Genomic DNA, 20,634 nt, shown 5'->3' with positions numbered 1-20,634 from the left:
AAGTATGTATTTGATATTGCGTAAGCAATATTAGGCAATAATTCCAAGGACAATTAAGGTTCATTTACTAAATATTTATTTATTAATTGCTATTTTAATCGAAACAATAATGAGTCAATTACTTAATTATACCATTATAACATGGAATTTTAAACACAATTTAATATTAATGACATATCATAATATTAAAAAAGTTTTTAGTTTTTTTTTTACAAGTACTCATATTTTTTTAGTTTGTTTTTTTCGGCAAAGTAATCATGTGAGTGTCAGATAGGATAGCGAACATGCAATACGAATTGAAATCTGTTAAATGTCATGTCATTGAGTGATGTACCCTATTTTTGTTGATAGGTGAGAGATAAAAATTGTGATAAACGTGCTTCAATGCTTTTGATCTCGTTGTAACTCTCCACCCCTGACAGGAGTGCTTACGATATTCAATGCACCAATCAAATTAAAAGGTTATCAACAAATTATTAGGTTTTTTATTGAATCTAACTATAAAAAGGAATTAAAAAAATATATGATTATATGTTGATGGACCTGTGGATGCGGAGCAAATGATTTATGTTGTATTGTAATTTAATTTATATTTCAAATATTATTATTTTTTCATTATTATTTCTACTCATTATTTAACTACTGAAAAGAGCGTGTGTGTTATACGCATACGGGTAGTAGGTGCCGTGTTTTAATCTGACCCCTACCCTGACGAAGCAATCCGTTCCCATCATCCAGGACGTTAATGCTTTGCTGCGCGTTAAGCGTTTTCCTCGATTCACTTTTGTAACTTTCTAACCCTGTGCCGGAGTGGAGCGGCAGGGAGGGGCGCGCGCGGGTGCCAGAGAGAGGGTACCGACCTCATTGCCCATTGCCACTCCTCCCGCCGAGGCGGCAGGCCATTTTTATTAAAAACACTTCCGAGTCACAAATCGCGCGCGGACTTTTACGTTCATTATCCTTAAACCCTTGAAAAGTTAAATTAAAATGTATAAAAATTAAATGCTATAAACGAAGTGGACAATTAAATACAAACAGTTAATTTAAATGGATTTATTTCGTTTAAGTGTTTATAAAGTGTGAATTTTAAATTAAAAATAAATAAATAACAGTGCGCCCCGCAGTCTATTTTCCGTACGGTATCGCGTGCGTTCGGTTGCGAAAAGTGGTGGAGCATCGGGCATCTCCGGCGGCGATCGCCGATAGGAAGGCGTCCAATTCACCCCGCCCGCGCGCAACAGAGACAGAGAACGCTGCTGACATGGCGACAACACGAATGGATTGATGTTTTTCACGTGGAAAACTCATCCCTTGAATATGTACATGTAAAGGTACGTCGACGATGATGATAATGTATACATCATGTCGTTTTATTAGTCACACCATTTTATTTTTAAATAATTATAAATTATAGAACGAAACGCGAGAAATGAAAAGGCTTTATTTTTAAATTGATTATCCTATATTTATTTTTAGACGTGAGGTTTTTAAAATACCTTACTCGTTAAAAAATACTAATTTTAGGTAAGACATGTGGCACGTTAAATAATATTTTTTCGTAAGATATGCGGGAGTAGAATTAATAAATATGATTAGTCATCTGTTATAGGTACCGGCCTCGCCCCTATCATGCAAATATAAAACGTAATTGCTAACACGGTATCCCTTACGCGGTCTCTTTAAAATCTCTGACAAATATAAACTAGCTACCCCAATAATGTCTAGTAACGTCGGATTATTTCCCAGTAGCGCAAGGGCGATCTCAGTTGCAGGAGAGTAAATCAATAAATTTCAATAAATCAATATTTTACCGTGCACCCTGCGCTGAATATATCCGCTGCCGCCATTTCGATGATGACGACGTATTTTTTGTGAGAGATATTCGAGTAGCGGAGCGAGTCGGTGTTCGCCGCGCGGGGTTGCGGGCTGCGGCCGTCAGTCGTCGGGTGAGCGGGGTGCGACGTAAACGCGGACTCGGACTATGGCGGAAGGGCTGATCCTCATTCCCATAAAAGGGTCGAGTTGATTGTGGTGCAGATACGTGTGGTATGTTCTCTTATGTTAGTGCAGTGATATAATTATTCGCAAACTGTTCTTATCTCATCGTATCGGCTGAATTAATGTGTATATCGTAGGTAATAATGCCATTGTGATGACGTAATGTAACGCGCTCGACTGGGTGCGTAGTAATAATTCGTGCGCCCGTTTATACCGCGATAACGTTTGTGGTCAGCACCTGTGGATGTGGAGCAAATGTAATGTTTTCAAGGATTTAATAAATTCACATCGGTTCTAATCGGATTCTAATAGGATTTTGGGGATTACGATTTGTTTTTTCGCGGGCATAATTTATCTGTGTATTGTTAATGTATGCTTTCAACGGTGATATATTTTGCATGCGGTAGTATCGTTTTTTGTAGGTATGGTGGTTATATATACCTATCGTTTACACGTATAATGTTTTCCTACTGCAGTGCGCTCGGCGATGCACGGAGTCGCCTCCCGCCGCTAGAGGCGCCCTCGATTTTTTTAACCTTGATTGAATCTACGAAGTATCTAAGTACTGGATCATGTACGACTAGCTTTAAATAAAATGTTTATTATCTTGTTTTGTTAATGCCCTTGAACTTATGTATTTTGATGTGAAATTATCAATCTTCTACATAAAAAAAAAAAACTGAATCTAAAACTAAATAAAAAGTGCATTTTTTTCTTTTTAATGTACTAATATATATATAAAAAAAATTAAATTACATTAAAATGTCATGATTTTTTGGCGCGATTGTTTCTTTTTCAATTTACACTCTATAATCTTAATAACTGATAATTGTAATTTAAAATGTGTTGTTTATTTGATTAATTTATTTTTCATTGCCTTCATATATTTTTAAATTAGCGCTTATATAAATTAAATATTTATGTAAATTAAAATATTAAACTATGTCGCAAAAGCAAATCTTTTCATAATAGTTTTTTTTTATTGCTTACAAGATAACAACAAAATAATTGCATTTTAATTATACATTTATAATGTTTGACTGAACACAATAGATTTATTAATATGTCGTCCAATAAATACTTAGTTAAACTTTTCTTTAATTCTAATTTCTTCTTTTTTTATAATAGATCTTTAACATAATATCGTTACCTTCGTAGGCATATTTTCTATTCTTATACGGTGAAATATTGAGTGAAGCCATTTGGAAATCAAAGTTGATTGCATATTGATTTAAATGCACTTAAATTTGTCGTTTGTTAAACGTATTATTTCTCCTTTACAGAACTTTACTCCCTGCGCCCGTCACAACGAAAGCACTAACACTATGAAACAAATTAAAGATGGCTACTAAGTAAACATTATTCATTGTTAAAGATTTGTTGTATTGTTCATGAAATAAGAGAGAATACTTATGTATACATCATTGAAATATTGTTGATAGCTTCTAAGGCAGGACTGGTATTTATCATATCTTTGAATAAAGATAAAAAGTGTAAAAATGGCTACGCAAAGATTTTGTTTGAGGTGGAACAACCACCAGACCAATATGTTGTCAGTGTTTGATCAGCTACTACACGCAGAAACGTTCACTGACGTAACTCTGGCCGTAGAAGGTCAATTGCTTAAAGCACACAAAATGGTTTTATCGGCTTGTAGTCCCTACTTTCAAGCTCTCTTTGTTAATCACCAAGAGAAACATCCCATTGTTATTCTAAAGGATGTTCCCTACTCTGATATGAAAAGCTTACTGGATTTTATGTACAGAGGAGAAGTCAGCGTTGACCAAGAACGTTTGACAGCATTCCTTAAAGTTGCCGAGAGCTTAAGAATAAAAGGACTAACGGAAGTGAACGAGGAAAAATGCGATATACCTGCATTAACGAACTCGTTAATCCAACAACAACAGACTAACACATCTGCACATACTCCGCCGCCTCAATTACACAGAATACACCCATATGTGCATCAAAAGAGGCCAGCATCTGGTATTCCTAGCGGAGGAGCACCCCCGAATTTACTGATGCCTTTATTGGGCAATGCTTTAATGCAACCGAAGCGAAAACGAGGTCGACCCAGAAAGTTGAGCGGCAGCTCAAGTGACGCCCTAAACACAGCCGCCAGTCCACCTGGTGAATTTATTCCGGAATCTGCATCACATGCGTCTTCAAATAGAGCGGGTGATCAATTACTACGTGGTTCGCCAGAAATGTTAGAGGTCAAAATGTCAATGGATGGTTTCAACGCGGAAGATGGGGCAACATCGGGCGGCGAAGATGGTGGAGAGGCGTTAATGATCGACGAAGGTGATGATGCTCAGTCGAACGAGGCTCCTACATCTGGCAAAGATTCAGAATCAGCAGGTACGTGGCATTAGAACTTTATTTTTAAGTTTTCGTCCTTAGCTCTTGGTAGAAATATTTAGATTAAGTTATCCTTTTTTTGATATTTTGAACGAAATCATCGGTTTCATTAGATCAAATCAATAAAGCGAAAAATTATGTCAATTGTACATTACCGTGAAAGAGAATAAGATAATTTTCGCTTAACTTTTGTAAATATTTTAATCTTCCTTTCCATTTACCTAACACCGTTTAAGATAATTAAAATATCACGAAATTTAAAAAGAGAAAAGCTACTGGGATATAAGCTTTGATGTTAGGATGTAACAAGTGAAAAGTGAAGTGTAATTAAAATATCTATATTATATTTATTTAAAGTTTATTCTGAAGGGGTAAGTGATAATCTCTCAAATTTTTATGACGTACGTATTCGAGAAAAGAAATGCTTATTACTTCTACAAGACATAACTATTGCTTGCTTTTCTGCTTTCGGGGAGAGCTATTAGAGGAATGGCCAGGGGCAATTTCGGTGTGGTAATGGTTTGAGCAATATATTTTCACTCTTATAATTTATTAAAACTCAATATATTATTTACATGAGAAACGGGAAAACAAACAAGGCTTATTCCCAATAGCTTTCCTTCATTTAAGGCTTAATTGGAAATATTATAGTTTTTATTCTTAGTAATTTCGAAAGATTATTATCGTACTAAAATATTTCCAATTTATTTTTCATCAAATACCTTAAATGTATTAAAGACTATTCAGAAAGTAAGACAACATATTGTCAAATTTCAGATGTAGAAAAACAACCAAAAGAGGAAACTCATCATAGTTTTCCATCGAATGGTCCGGTTTTGTCTATTGAAAATGGATCTATCAAACAGGAGCCTACTTCTGAAACTACTGACGAATATAATGAGCCGATCGAATACAAATACAACCCAGACAGGAGCCGTGAAAATTCTAACTCTCGGGATGGTCCGGTAAAGGATGCAGATGACAAAACAAGACTAGGTCGTAATTTAAAGCCAAAGAATAGTAAAAAATTACTACCCCAAATGTCTAAATTTAGAGCTCGAAGTCTATTCAATCAACTCTCCGGTTTGTCTAATTTGAATCCCGCTCTTAACAGCTTTGATAAATTCCCCCCTGAGACTGTTCTCATGCCCGCACTTGCCACTCAATTGTTCGCGGCTGAATTAGAACAAAACAATTTGAATATGGCCAACAACGAAGTTTCCGATTTAGCGCAGACTAATTGGGAGCATCGCATATTTCCGTCGCCTATTAGAAAAAATAACATAGGTAACGTCGGCAATTACCACGAGGAAACTAACGAATCTGTACGGGACTACTGTATCAAGGAGGGCGAAAATGTATTCAGATGCAAAATATGCGCACGAGTTTATACTCACATTAGCAATTTCTGTCGACATTATGTCACCTCTCACAAAAAAGATGTCAAAGTTTTTCCATGTCCCATTTGCTTTAAAGAATTTACTCGAAAGGATAATATGATAGCCCATCTAAAAATCATTCATAAAAATCAGCCAAATGCCAACGAGCAGACGGCGAAGCAAGAGTCTTAATTATACAAAACGAGACGTTACATACTAAATAAAATTATTATTTTAAAAGATCTGATTTAATTTTTAATTCAATCATAAGTAAAACTAGACTATGGATTCATAAATAGCGTTTAAAGTGTAGATTGCAATTGAATAGGCGTTCGAGTTCTAAGTTTCACGATATAACAATAAGTTTGTTGGTATTTTAAGCGACAAAGGTCGTTTGTTGTTATATTAATCTATTTATTTATGTTGTTCCATTTGTTTCTCAGAGTGCTGAACTTCAAAGAGATTTATGAAAATTTCTATAATTTACTTGTTATTTTGCACTCACTTGTTACTTAATTTTATTACTTACAAAAATTTCAGGGTACAAAGTAACTACTCACGGTGATCGTTAATTCAAACGTAGTCTATTCGATTACACGCAATTCTCATTGAACTGAATTAGTTAGTGTAGTTTAGAAGTTATTTTTACGAGTATACCAATGGCGGAGCCTTTTTTAAACTTAAAATTAGTATAAATTATATTTATTAAGATTCTGACTATTTAATATTTCCTGAAGAGAGGCTATGCTCTAAAAAAGGTTAACTAAGGCCATTTTCAGTAGTGGTGTGAAATGCATTTTCATTTAACTTGCCTTATTAGTGATCTTAGTTTTATAATTTACGATAAAACTTCTCCGAAGTAAAACTCAACACGGGCTATGATTTTAATTTGTAGATTTTGTTAAGGTTAATTTAAAATAGTTTATCGATGTTGAAATGTTTGGTTGTAAACGTTATTCTATTCATAATAGACCATAATACACGATGGCCGAAGAAGATAGAATAGCTTACGATAATCTCATTGAGACAAACGTAGTGTAGGTTCAGTTCCATAAAATGTACGCGGCTTCATCAGTAGTAAAAGAGTTCACTACTATTTTCCATTTTTCTTCTTTTGTTATCGAGATGCATGTATATTTATACACTTTACATACATATATCTATAGGTCAATTATGTACCTTCTGTAAACAAGTATCTGTCAAAGACAATATTTTAATATAATCGTAGGGGGAAACATATATTATCGATATAAAGAGGGACGTTATATGTAACAATCAAATTCAAACAAATCTCCTACCAATTTCATGTTATAGCAGATTTATTAATAACTTGTATGAAAGTTAAAATATTATCGTTTAGTTTTGTAAATAATACTTAAACGACGAAAAGTTTGTTGTAAAAAGTGATTTTAGCAAGGTGCTTTGAGAAAAGTTTAAAAATATTGGAACCATGAGATGATTTGTAAACTCTATTTTAGTAGAAATCAAAATGCCTTAAATATATATTAGGGAATCGTACTTATTAAATTATTTAGTTAAATTTAGAGGCAAAGTAGTCTTCCATATAATGATAGCGACACATTCTCGGTTCAGTTGTTGAATAAAAAATTACAAAAACAAACATTCGGATATATTGTCAAAAACATTAGTCTCTTAGCCAAGTTTACACTTATACATGTTTCAGGGCGATTGTTTGAGAGAAAACAAAAGAGTGCGGACGACCGAGAGTCGTAATGTCGACTACCGATGACGACAAGTGTAGACAAAGCATGAAACTTTAACTTTACGTTGTCGACCCAAAAAAAACCGTTTCCAATTTAATAAGTAGTAGGTCCAGGGAACGCTTGCCTATTAGTGTGCCTTTACTTGTATATTAATAAGTTAAATCGACTACTAGGTGACTAAGAAATTTCAAAGAATATTATGTATAATTATTTATTTTCATTATTCAAAGTTTACAATCTACTTTAAGAAGCTTCCTTAGGATTATAGAAACCTCTAGGCCCAAGTAGTTAAATACGATGTTTATAGTTAAATTTAGGGATATCATCTCATGTTTCCCACTTTATATGAAAATCGGAACAACTCGTAAATATAAAAAAAATCATAATATTAAAAAAAAATCGAGGCGATTACTTCGCCTAGTTAAAAATGTTAAGACTGTTGAATTCATATAAACGAATTTATTGTACCTTTCATAATCTTTATATGAAAAATTTATCTTTGAACATGGATAGGTACTTAAAGGGAAATTTAGATATATTAAAAGGTGAGGCTATTATTGGATGTTTCGAAATACTTAAAGATAGTCAATTTAGCCAGTGCCTAAACTTAAAACGTGTAAAATCGAACTCCTTTAAAAAATTTCCTTAATTAAAACCAGGTAACATTCTCCTTTCAGAGTTCCTTCATTTAATTCTATACAAATAAAGTATAAATTCTATTGTATTTGTTATAAACAATTATGAAATGTATATTTATGTTAACGAGAAATATCTTATTTAGAATATCTTATTTCTATATCGATGGAACATTATTTAATTAAAGCTATATCATCAATTGGTGCTAAATTAAACTTAAGGCGACGTCACATGTGATGTGACATTAAAAAATGTCCCCTAAAGTGTATGTTGTTTGTTAATATTGTTGTTTTAAAAAACATCTTGTGTTGCCCTTATTATTTTATCTTAAAAAAAAAAAAAACAATTTGTTTTCATTGGGGCTTCAGAAAATGTGCAGCTATCGACATTTTATATGTATACATGAGAATTTTACGAGCAGATGCTATATATATATATATGATATATATTTAACATTACAGATTATAATATATTGACATATTTTTAACATTATTATATCACAGATTTAAAATAGATTTATTCATCAGCCGTTTCATTGTTAAAGAATATATATGCTTATAATATTACAAAATATATTAAATTCTTAAAGATTTGTAGGGAAATTATCAAATTAAATTTGCAGAGTATAAATTATAAAATTAATTATGGCATTAAAATAATTACAATGATTATTTATTTTCTATTGTAATGTTAATAATATTGACTATTGTAACTTAGAGAGGTGTTTCGAGAATAATTTCAAGTCAAACTAGCTGCATTTTTACATATTATATGAACATTTTAGTAATATAAAACTAGGTTAATTTCGAAATCAGTTGAGGGAAAATAGTTGTACAATAAACAAGAGCTCCATTTTGTCAATTGAGTCAAATCGATTAACGGCCTTACTTATAAAAACTGTTTAACGGATGTTTAGTTAGACACTGATTTGTCTCTTTCTGTCATCAGTGATTTGACATTCGAAAGAAAAAGTCGTCACTATGTTTAACTAATCACCCTCCTAAACAATAGAAGGTAAATCCGTAATTGTTTTTTTTTTTTCTAATTGAAATATATTAATAACCATTTTTTTTGTGTACAAAAGCGATTGACAAAATGAGCCAACCTATAGACATATTCACATAATCGCCTAAAGAGTATTTTTGAAAGATAAGGTTTTCGTTACAGAAAATGCAATGCAGTTTTTTGTTAAACAAGTGTTGTTGAATAACAAACCAAATAGAACAGTATGAAGTTCTTATTATTGCATAATGTTTTCAAATCGTAGATTACTCTCGGTCTTAGGTTAAGAATAGAAGGCAGCAGTTTAAATTTCAATCAAGAAGTGAGAGTTAAAAAATTAGACCGTTCTACACCTCTCGTAAGTATTTTTAAATAAAACTATACAAATAAATATTTTATCTTAACATGACACAGTAAATTTGACGCAAAATATTATTAAATTATATTATATAGTTCTTAGCCAAATGTTGACTCCATATTTTTTGTTATTTGCACATAGACAATAGCAAATGCAAAGTGTAATGTTTAGACAGATTTAGATTCGAAAGTTACACGACATAGAATTATTTGTTATTGAAAGAAATACGATCGTATACAATAAGGTGTTAATTACTATTTTTAGAATCTTTAAAGAAAATAATAAAAGTTAAAGCTAAACAGAATGTTTTCTATTAATGTTATTGTTTGCTTTTGTTCCATTCGTTATTTTTCTTTTATACCTTTTTTAATTTATTGTGACTTTTTGTAAAGGCATATTATTAACAGATCGTTTTGAATAAATTGTTATGATTATTAAAATTAATTTTATAATCGTATAGAGTTGATTTAAATCATGTAAAGTTAATAATACGCTTTCCTTATGCCTTAATATGTTTCTGTTATATTTGTTACAAGTACTTAGGTTTCTCTTATAAATTTGTATCTTATATTGTGGACGCACATGGGACAATTATCTTTGAAAATTTCGTTAATCTAGACGACAATAAATTGATGATGCTACGACTTTACCTTAAAGCGTACCTTTTATGGTGATATCAGCAACGATGCTTATTACTTTATTAAATAAAATTATTCAAACTTTATTGAAGAATAAACTATGTTTAATAGTAGCAAAGTAACAACACGGGTTATTAGTAAAGATTAGCTTAAGTTATTTATAATATTATAGGCATAAATTGTGTTGTTTACAATGGAGTGAATTTTCTATTCTGTAGAAAACTAGTAGTCACGAAGAGAGGACTGATCAGGTAGGTATGTTGTCATATGATACTACTCTCACGTAGTCGGTGTGGTTAGAGCTAGTTTCGTTAACATGCTTTCTATGTTGCTCAAATTGACGCTATGCGATAACAAAGTATTTTTGGTTCAGTACAAATTGTTGCTTTTGTATTTTTATTTTAAACAATAGATTTAGATGTCTTGTAAAATGTAATCCACTACGAGGCTATGTTATTTGGTTATGTTAAATCGATCATGGCAGCTATTATTCATAATTACTTAAAAATAATCCTTGCCAGAATTTCACTCGTCTATCTCAACTGAATAACCCACCTTATGTGATCTTATGAGCTAAGGAAAACTAATGCGTTATTTCATATAAATAATGCACCCACACTTGCCGAAATAGTTCCAAATGCAAACACTTGAGTCCTATTTTTAACATAGTGAAAACTATCTTTTTTGTTACATTATTTTTTTAATTTATTACGTAGACTTAATGATTATTTTATATAGTTTTAGAAGTTTGACTTTACTGGAATCCATTGTTTTATCCAAATGTTTTTTTTTTTTTAATTTTCTATAACCACTGCCTAGTGTTACTCAAACGAAAAATTATTTTGCACAGCATAAATTTTTTATTTTGTATCTAAAATATTCATAGGAATATCTATAATATCTACTTTTATTTTATGTTTTAAATTTTTATTTTTGTTTCTAGTTTGATATATATTTTATTTAAGGTTTCATATTTGGACGAGTTTGTCATTGTAATGTATCTGTACAGTAAAACGAGCTTTATCAGTAAAAAAACATTGGTGCTACTTATTTCTTCAGCAATATTACCTAAGTTAATTTATTATGACGAACTTGTCTTCTGTAGTTCCATTTATCATGTGGTTTTCGTTTTTATCATGGTGTAATTATTTTCGTCATACAATTTGAACAAATAAATATTAATATATTTTCGTCTTTTGTTTCTTTTATATGCCTTCGGTTTTACCCATTTTTTTTTATTTTCCTTTGCTAAATTACGTTATTTTTTTATTCTCATTTGTAGATCCACTTCTGTTGTATTAGTCTATGTTATTTTAAATGAATTGTTGCAGATTAGATAGTGTAATAATAAAATACATAATTTCAGGTCGTGGTACACCTGAATTTGAAAATAAAGACATTAAATATGAACAATCACCTTCAAATGATGGTCATGGAAAAATCCGTATTAATCCTGCAACGCAATCTGCATCTACTTCAAATGAATATCAAAATGATTCCATTAATAATAATACGTTACCAACAGGAGGGAGCCAGATGCAAAGACCAGTTGTCAGACGACGTATTCGAAGAAGAGCTAACTCTGCTTCCAACGATCCCGCAGAACAATTGACAGAAATGTCCGTTCGAGGCCTGAATCTGTTCAGATACGCGTCCGTCAATGAGGGCGTGTACCAATGCACAGAATGCGCGAAAGAAAATATACAAAAAACCTTTAAAAACAAATATTCATTCCAGAGGCATGCTTTCCTCTATCACGAGGGTCAGCAAAGAAAAGTTTTTCCATGCCCCGTTTGTTGCAAGGAATTTTCTAGACCCGACAAAATGAAGAACCATATGAAAACAACTCACGACTGTTACGTGCCGAAAGATTGTGTTTATCCACCGAATGCCTTCTTCATGCTGCCAGGAATGGAAGGCCAATTACCCCCTGGGATCAAATTAGAGGCGATAGGTTCGGGATCGCCTCATGGCTCAACGCCCTCACATTCTTCGCCCGATCCTGCACAAGTTTGAGGAAGACTGTGACAAGTATTACGGATTCCAGAGAACTTTATCGTTTTGGACCATTTATATAGTGCCTTTGAAAACGCCTTTATATTATAGGTATACTTGAAAATATTATTCTATAGAAGTTCAGAGTTCAATAGGCATAGTATTTGTTCTATTTTTGGAGTGAAATTTTAACGTACATTTTATAAGTATTTCCAATGATACTGTTATGCATTTAATATCTAATGTTTGTTACATAGAGCTCATTATGTTTTACTTGTTAAAAGTATGGTTGTGCAAATATTAGACAATAAATATTATACACAATTTAATGGAGGCCAGTTACGCAACTATTACGGCGTATTAAATTTTAATATTTACATTTTCTATTAATAGGTGCTTTGCAAGTCTGAAATGAGCCTTCCAATCATTTTCTACTCTAGATTTTTGAACCTTTTATTAAAAGTTGCATTAAAAATATAATTTTACTTATTAAAATATCGCAAGACACCAACCAAAGACTGTACATTATTAACATTAAATCTGTCTTCGCAATATACATTGAACAAAAAAAAGTGTGACATAAATGTACAAGGCCAAAACCCCAAGCGAGATGACTTTGTCTATAGAACGATTTAAAAAAAAAACACCGTAAACGCCATGTTGGCTGTATTTTGCAGTTTTAATTCAAATCGTTAATTCTATAAATGGGTTCTGAAAACAAGAAAATGTTTGGCAACTTGCGAAAATACATCCCTACGTGGTAGAGTATCAATTATTATTATTACTTATTAAAGACTTTATGTATAGAAATATTATAAATTACTGTTTGAATATTAGTGAGCCTATTGTTACGATATCTAATTCTTTATATCAAGTGAAGTTATAGATTAAAAATATATACAATAAATATGCTTACGTAAAATTTATTAGTGCCATAGCACATATGTTAATGTTGTATATAACGTTATCATATCTATCTTTTCATTATATAACTTAGTTTTACGTAGGTTCTAGCTCGTCTAGAGCCCAAGAAACGACAATCAGCAGTTCTTCCATTGATAAGGGAAATATTTGTTAGACGTTATGATTAATATCGAGGTTAATGTAAATTAAGTTCTCGTCTTTAAATTAAACGTTAATTAAATTAGTTTTATGTTTTAAAAAGAGTTTTGATAACACTAGCAATTTATATTATATAATTACATTATGTATAGAATGTAGATTTACTTTATTAGCTACTTAAAAGATTATTATTGAGTTTTGTGTTTAATTTTAGCGCACAATTTTTAAGTTTATATAAGGTTGGTAGGTTCAAGTTGATGTATATAATTAAGTATAGACTTGGATCATTATATATTTTATAGTTGCCGATAAGGTATTAACAATTATAACAGTGTGATTTTTTTAGATAGGTATACCAGCGCCAGTCAATCGCACAAAATCTGTTTGATAATTGCGTTTTATAAGTGTTTTAAATTGAAATCTATCGAGTCTTTTCTTTTCCATTCCTGTTATAAAGTTTTTCGTTTCCTCGCGGATTTCGTTTATTCGAGTGGCGACATGTTATTTATGTTTTATTTTCTTTCTTTTTTTTGTAGTATTTTGTTTTGTGATATTAGTGCTAACTAAGTTAGCAACATGTTCATTGTTGTATCATTATCTTTCTTTTCCTTTCTAACCATATGCTGCAAGGCAGCTTATATTATATAAATATAGATTATATGAAACGAATTATCGTTTTCATTAAGTATTATGGTCGCGACTACGCGAACAATTACTTGATAATAAAAATTGGCGATGGTTGTCATGGCAACATAATTATTTTGAATGAATTGTGTTCTTTTAATTTGTACAGTTCATTTTTTGATATTATTTACAATTTGTTTAAAGCAGTATAAGTTTTTTTTTTTTGTATTTGAGCACATTTGCATATAGATTTCATATGATTTTAAAAACGTTTTATCATTTAGATTAGCACAGAATTGATTTAATCGTATATGGATAGAGTTTAAAAATAATGACATGATTTGATATTGTAAACTCCTTTCATTTTAATTTAAATAAACACAGTAAATTTTATAACCATTTAAAAATTTTGCTATTTTGTAAACAGAGCGATTCAGATGTTCTCGCGTAGTATTTTTTATATAAATGTTATAACAGTTTAAAGTTTAAAATAAATTTCGTAACTACGATATCTTAAAAATTATTCGAAAAAAAAATATATATATATGACAGATAATAAATTTTTTAAAAGATATAAATAAATACCTTACACACTGAACGTCCTACATCTTAAGATTTAGATTCAAGGTAGTGCAATTTTTATACGCGTGTTGATTTTTTCTATATTCTATTGAATGAATAGTTAACTGAAGTACTGAAGTATATTTATTGTGCCGTTTCAACATAAATAACGGTGTTAGTATTACTCTATCTTTGTGTATATTAAAAATAGAATGCTATGATTTTCACTAGAACGGGGAGTAAAACTGTCGATAGCATTTTATACAATCAGAGACTACGTTTGTTATTGGACACTAACATTTAATATTCTTTTAGTATTTTTACAATATAAGTACTAAATATATTGTGTATTTTATAACCTTTATATATACGTTAACATTACTACCACAGTTTAACTGGATAATTATGTTAATTAGAGTTAAATTATCGTTGCAAACAGCAAAGCTTTAACCATAAATTTGATTTAAGCTACGAAATATGAAGAAAATAATTTTTAAATGTAACAAGAAATTAAACTAGTTTTTATTTAAGGAAAAGAATCTTACCAACGCATTGTATTCCAATGCAAAAATATGTAAACTACAAATAATAATTCAAATAAAAATATAAAAGACTAATTGAGTCCATTTATTTCAAAATGTTCTACCCTTCTTTTTTACAGGAGGTATTATATAGGTATGCCAATGAAATGTAAGTATATCCTATTCTAACCGCAAGAGAACAAAGCCCTATAAGAACATTTGACGTCAAATTCGAGCTTGAACAATTTATGTTATTTATTCTAATTTTACAAAAAAAATGGTTCGAACGTCGACGAAATGGATATAAGTAGTTTAGTGGAATAATGTTGTATTATAAATAAATATATATTAGTCAATAACTGTTAGTATTGTACAATAAAGCTAAGCTATTAGCAAATCGCGTGGCATACATATATAAGTAAATCTATGTTTTACTTATCTTTATTTCATCTTCGATTGGGATAGACGATATACAAATGAATCCTTCGAGTACTGAATTGTTGAAGTTTCTCTATAATAGACCGTTATTTTGAATATTGCATTATGCAAATAATGTGTCTATTTTGCAGGAAATTATTTTATCTAGAACTTTCTTGATATTCAGTTGAATAACTTCAATCGTCAATATTCTCGATATCATATTAGTTGTTTGGATTTACTAAGAAAATGTGGTAATCGAACGTTCGATCTAAAACTACTAATAATAATGTTATATTAATATTGGAGAAAATATAATATTTAACATTTTCTTGTCGCACGAAGGACGCAAGCGAAATCTTGGATTTACTATTTCAATTTTTGAACTGATAAAGAAAACAAATTATTTAAATAATATCACGACACATTCGAAAATATTATTTCAAAAATAAAGATAAAATATACCGGAAGGAAAGTATTGATTTATTTTTATTAAGTTTCATTATTTTAAAAGTTTTAGGGCAAAATCAATGATAACATAATTAAACAGCTGTGTTAATTGAAAATACGAAAAAATTTTATCTTAGGTAATTTAAAATTAATCATTATTGAAATTGAACAAAAAGTATATATCACGGATAATAACTAATTTTATATATTTATAGTACGTTCCTTTATTAAATTCAACAGATATAATACGTAAAACATAAAACAGATATTGTATTTTTTTATTATTGTTAATTTTCAGAATTCCACTACACTTTCGAAGACGACGTTAATAGTATACCGATCATAACTCTCGAAGTTTTATCAGATTCTTCAACGGCCGAATATAAAGAGGAGAATATTATAGAAATTCAACAAAATACATTAGAAGCAATACAAGAATCAGGTGTACATTTTTTGACGGATAATATAAATGCAGACGAAACAGAGAACAAAGACCAAGAGAATTCAAAAGACATTCCCAAAGTAAGAAATGATTTGTTAGAATATATGACTAGAAATGACGGTAGTGTTGTTTGCAAGCTTTGTGGGGAGGTCTTACAAAGTCGAACGCATTGGTATAGGCACAAATACAAGCTACACGTCATACAACCGTTGAACCCCGCACCCCTCTTTCAATGCGAACAATGTTTGGTGTACTTCAAAAGCAGAAAAGGTAAGTTAGATATCTCAGAGATGCCTATAAATTAAAATCATTTTAAATTAATATACAATAAGTATCATTCCATCCGAAGATGTCTAAGTCTTAAAAGCATTTTCTATAAAATATACACAATAATAATATTAAAATAACAATAATAAATATTTTTGAAAAACTTTTAGCGCGTATTTTCTAATGTTAATATCGAATATGAATTTCAACGTTTGTTATGTAACGCACAGAGAAGTTTCACTTCTGTCAGGTGTAGCGAGATTTACGCGCATTTTTCATTTGATAATTGTAGTATGTGTTGAAACAATTCACTTGAAAAAGGAATAAGTTGCTATAAATTATTTCTTTAGGATATATTGGTCATATAGCAAGCAGACACAGTGATGTTTTAAAAGACGCCAGCCCTGTTCTAACAAATTCACAAGCCGAAGCCCTATCAAAACCGACAGCAACCATTCAAACTGATATTAAGGAGGAAATTGATCCAGAACTGTCTATACCAAAATCGAGTGTGCCGAATTACCAAACTAATGGAAAACAATTGAACAGCGCGGTTATAAAAATTCCAGAAACAAAAAAAGGTCATAGAAGTAATAGAGGTTAGTAGACACATAGTGATATACTTTGATTATTTATATGCTATAGACTGTGAATGCGTTAAACACAAGGGACATAATATCTTAGTTCCCAAGCTTGGTGGCGTATTGGCGATGTAAGGCGGTGGTGAAACACACCACCAGTTGGCCAATTTGCTTATCCGCCTTACTATATCATAAAAACCTTTCACTATCTCTTTGGTAGAGTATCACTCTTGATTCTTCGTCTTCTTCATTCTTCTAATATAAATTAGAAGTAAAATATGGAATAAGACTATCACTTATAAAATATTAAAGTAATTATAGTATATATAAGACTAACGATGACCTCTGATTTTTTTTTGAACTACAACTTCCTTAATTAATAGTAAAATGTTTGCCGATTTAGGTAATTCAGGGGAAAATATTAGCCAATCGGATTGGGAAGAAAGGCGATCGAAGGAGGAGAAATTAGTAGCAGATATTATAGACCGGGTGCGGAGAGAGTGCGAAGCTCAAGGCTCGGGGGGGCCAGCCCGACGCGGCTACTCGCGTCGAACAACCGTTATGCACACATAACGCTAAACAAACAATAAATATTCTAAAAAATGACTTTAAATAAAAGTTCCTGAAACTCTCATAGAGACGAGGCCTATGTTTAAGGCCTTTGTGAGTGCTCATATTTTGTGCCAATTTTGTGTCAAATATTCGTGTTATAGTGCCAAAAATAATTGTGCGATATCATAAATTAATCTTTTTAATTATTTTTTTGTTAAAAATTTATTAATAAGAGATTTTATCGTGTTTCGATCGTTCTGCAACTCGTCGGTTGGTTCAATTTTAATAAAATACATTTTTTTAATAATGTTGATATTAAACAATAACAATACCTAGGTTAAAAGAAGCAATTTCAATAATTGTACTAAGTAGTTCTTCTCTACCTTAAAGGTCGAGGTCATTTTCTGGAAATAATACAGATTATACATTATTTTAAAATTAGAAAAACGATGTACAGAAAATGAATATAAAATCTCGGTTCCTAATGAGTTAGCCAGATGTTGGATACAGTGAATACTTTTTTTTACAAGGAGGTTCGAACCATAAAGATCTGATATATTTTTTAAAATTTTATTTTATTTTTATACTAATAACAGAGAAAATGCATCTTGTAAAAAGTTTTTATCGTAAATAATTTAAAGAGCGAGAAATGAGACTGGATAAGTTGTTTGGAGAAATTCACTATTTTGTATCTAATATTACTTTCCTTGTGTAAATATTCAAACATACGTATTATATAAATGTTACTTGTATTGTATATAATGAGTTATCTTTACTTATACATTAGACGATACATCGAAACAGCCCAATATGTAAGTTTCTTAAATTTTATTTTAAACAGGAATGCAATAGTCATATCTACCATCTGATCGTACGTCTGCCCATAGAAATTGACAGCAACAAGTGTGTACATTTTCTTAATCTTTTAATAATGGGTTTTAAGGCGTTAATAATATTGTATATAATTAAATTTAAATATCCTCTGTGTCATTTTTATTATTCGTTACATTGGCATAATTTTGACCGGAAAAAGATACTCATAATTATGTATATAAGTTGCAGTCAATTTAAATTAGCCATTAAATGAAACGCCTAACTATTTTTTAAACGTTTAACCAGTGAGATTCATAGCATTAGCCAATTCATTTCCATTCATAGAATAAAATAAAATAAAAAAAAAAATCTGAAAAAAAATGTATATCTATATATGGTTAGGTTAGATCATTATTATTTGGCTAAATTTAAAGAACATAAAAATTTAGTGTCGCACCACCGATATTTTAGGTGTTTTTTTTATAGGTTCATTATAAATTACATACTTCCTACTCTGATGATACACGACCTTTTTTGAACATATTATATTATATACATATTTCGAGAGGATTGTCAGATATTACAAATCAATTGCGGCTTCCTTCAGGCTCCTTTTTTTATTTTTATATTTTAGTAACCTTAAAATTTTGGAACTCGGTGGCCTTGGTGGTAACGGGTTGTACAGTATCTTCGCCTTGTGTAACAAAGCAACAAAATAATATAGTGTTATTATTTTGCTAAAAAGCATTCTTAAGGGTAAGGCTAACAAGACCAGTTAAAGAGTTAACAGAGTCGGTTTCTTCAACCAATTAAATTAAATAAATTAAACAAAGTAGAGTCTGAAGAAAATTGCGGAATTCAATGAACAAAAGATGAATTGGCTGATGTCATTCGGACCATTGTTTGTAAGGTTTCGTTGAGTATAGTACCGAGGCGTTTCATTGAATGGCTAAGTAAGCTAGTTGCTTGCGACATATAAACAGATTGAGCAAATATGGCACTATTTCTTTCATCATTTCTTTTATTTATTTCTGCTACATAAAAAATATTAAATAAAATAAAAGGAAATTAAACATTAACTGTCGAAAAGGAGCTTCGAAGAACTCGTACACTAAGTTCTGGAATGGTTATGGCCATACTCATTGAGCTGTTTCGATGTAATAAACTCACGTTCTGAAAATTCATTGTTCGTGCGTAAAAACAAATGTATAAACATACCTTATATAAACCGACGCCGAGCTATATTAGAACAGCAAGGTGAACTAATCTTCAAACCCTCTCAACCCTCCTTAAAGAGATGAGGCCTCATAGGCTGATACTGTACTGTATTGTAATATTGTATACATTTAAATTCAAATGAAAATAAAAAATACTCTATGACATATATATTTCCTACATCTCAATCTATACGCTATCTTCCTTAGTATCTCTTCTCTTATTAGTGTTTGTAACATAAGTTTAAGATATCATAAAAAAAAATGTTAATTCTAGTTGTATATATCAAATATTCGTCCAAGATATCTTAAATAACGTGTCAATCGATGAAGTCCATTTTAATTGAATTTGTATAAAATATTTAGAGAAACTATTATAATCGAATTACATGATTTAAAAAAATATATATATATACATACCTAAATCAGTGTAACCAAAAGGTATCTGCACTACTGCTCATACACAAAATACTTCTTTGTATGAAATTATAAACGAACAAGAAAATCTTTCCAACGGTAACGTTTATGTTTTAAATTTTAATAGTATTTATTTTATTCACGTTCTATTAAAATGGAATGATACATACCTGACGATTTTTGCGTCGACGAAATAAGTCAACCAGATCTAATAATAGTTATCCTAAATACATAATTGTTTAAACTAATATCTTCCAGTTCCGTTTTCCTTTAAATACATATTAATTTTATCAAATATTATCTATGTAATAATTATATTTACGTAATAAATGTTTAAATTAACATCGTACGAACAATCTCAAAGTTAAAAGATATTTAATTGTGAAAACAGTATTAATATATCATAATGATATATGTAGATAGTTATATAAAATTAAACGCTCAAATTAATATTTCTTTAATTAGGTAATTTAACATTCTATATGTGTGCAATATTTTGTAATATAAAATTACTAATCTACCATTCCAGTGTATTTTGAACGATAATATTTAATTCATTGTATAAATTAATGTTATTTGTTTCATATACATGAAATAATGTGGCAATTTAAAAAATATTGAT

At 30.4% G+C, this 20,634-nt stretch overlaps 1 protein-coding gene across 6 annotated transcripts; it reads left to right on the top strand.

Moving 5' to 3' along the window:
- The first annotated feature begins 1,056 nt into the window (after nt 1-1,056).
- Nucleotides 1,057-17,767, top strand: LOC125074758 (protein tramtrack, alpha isoform-like). 6 transcript variants are annotated; one of them, XM_047686220.1, is made up of 5 exons: nt 1,870-2,046; nt 3,282-4,359; nt 16,025-16,438; nt 16,786-17,034; nt 17,420-17,767. In XM_047686220.1, exons 2-5 carry the CDS (start codon nt 3,498-3,500, stop codon nt 17,587-17,589), a joined length of 1,695 nt encoding a protein of 564 aa, XP_047542176.1. In that variant the 5' UTR covers nt 1,870-2,046; nt 3,282-3,497; the 3' UTR covers nt 17,590-17,767. The 6 variants fall into 6 exon arrangements, with proteins under 6 accessions (XP_047542144.1, XP_047542176.1, XP_047542152.1 ...); XM_047686188.1 differs by lacking the exons at nt 1,870-2,046; nt 16,025-16,438; nt 16,786-17,034; nt 17,420-17,767 and adding exons at nt 1,057-1,331; nt 5,137-8,530; XM_047686196.1 differs by lacking the exons at nt 16,025-16,438; nt 16,786-17,034; nt 17,420-17,767 and adding an exon at nt 5,137-8,530 and having other exon boundaries at nt 1,889-2,060.
- The last annotated feature ends 2,867 nt before the right edge of the window (nt 17,768-20,634 follow it).

The sequence above is a fragment of the Vanessa atalanta genome, chromosome 2, assembly GCF_905147765.1.
Source record: "Vanessa atalanta chromosome 2, ilVanAtal1.2, whole genome shotgun sequence".
NCBI lineage: Eukaryota > Metazoa > Arthropoda > Insecta > Lepidoptera > Nymphalidae > Vanessa > Vanessa atalanta.
The sequence above is the reverse complement of the archived record's forward strand: the minus strand, read 5'-3'. Positions and strand labels throughout refer to the sequence as shown.

Coding starts and splice junctions, on each gene's coding strand:
- LOC125074758 (XM_047686220.1), top strand. CDS start 3,498: ATGGCTACGCAAAGATTTTGTTTGAGGTGGAACAACCACCAGACCAAT. Junction 16,439..16,785: donor GTACTTCAAAAGCAGAAAAG/GTAAGTTAGATA, acceptor TTATTTCTTTAG/GATATATTGGTCATATAGCA. Junction 17,035..17,419: donor AGGTCATAGAAGTAATAGAG/GTTAGTAGACAC, acceptor TTGCCGATTTAG/GTAATTCAGGGGAAAATATT.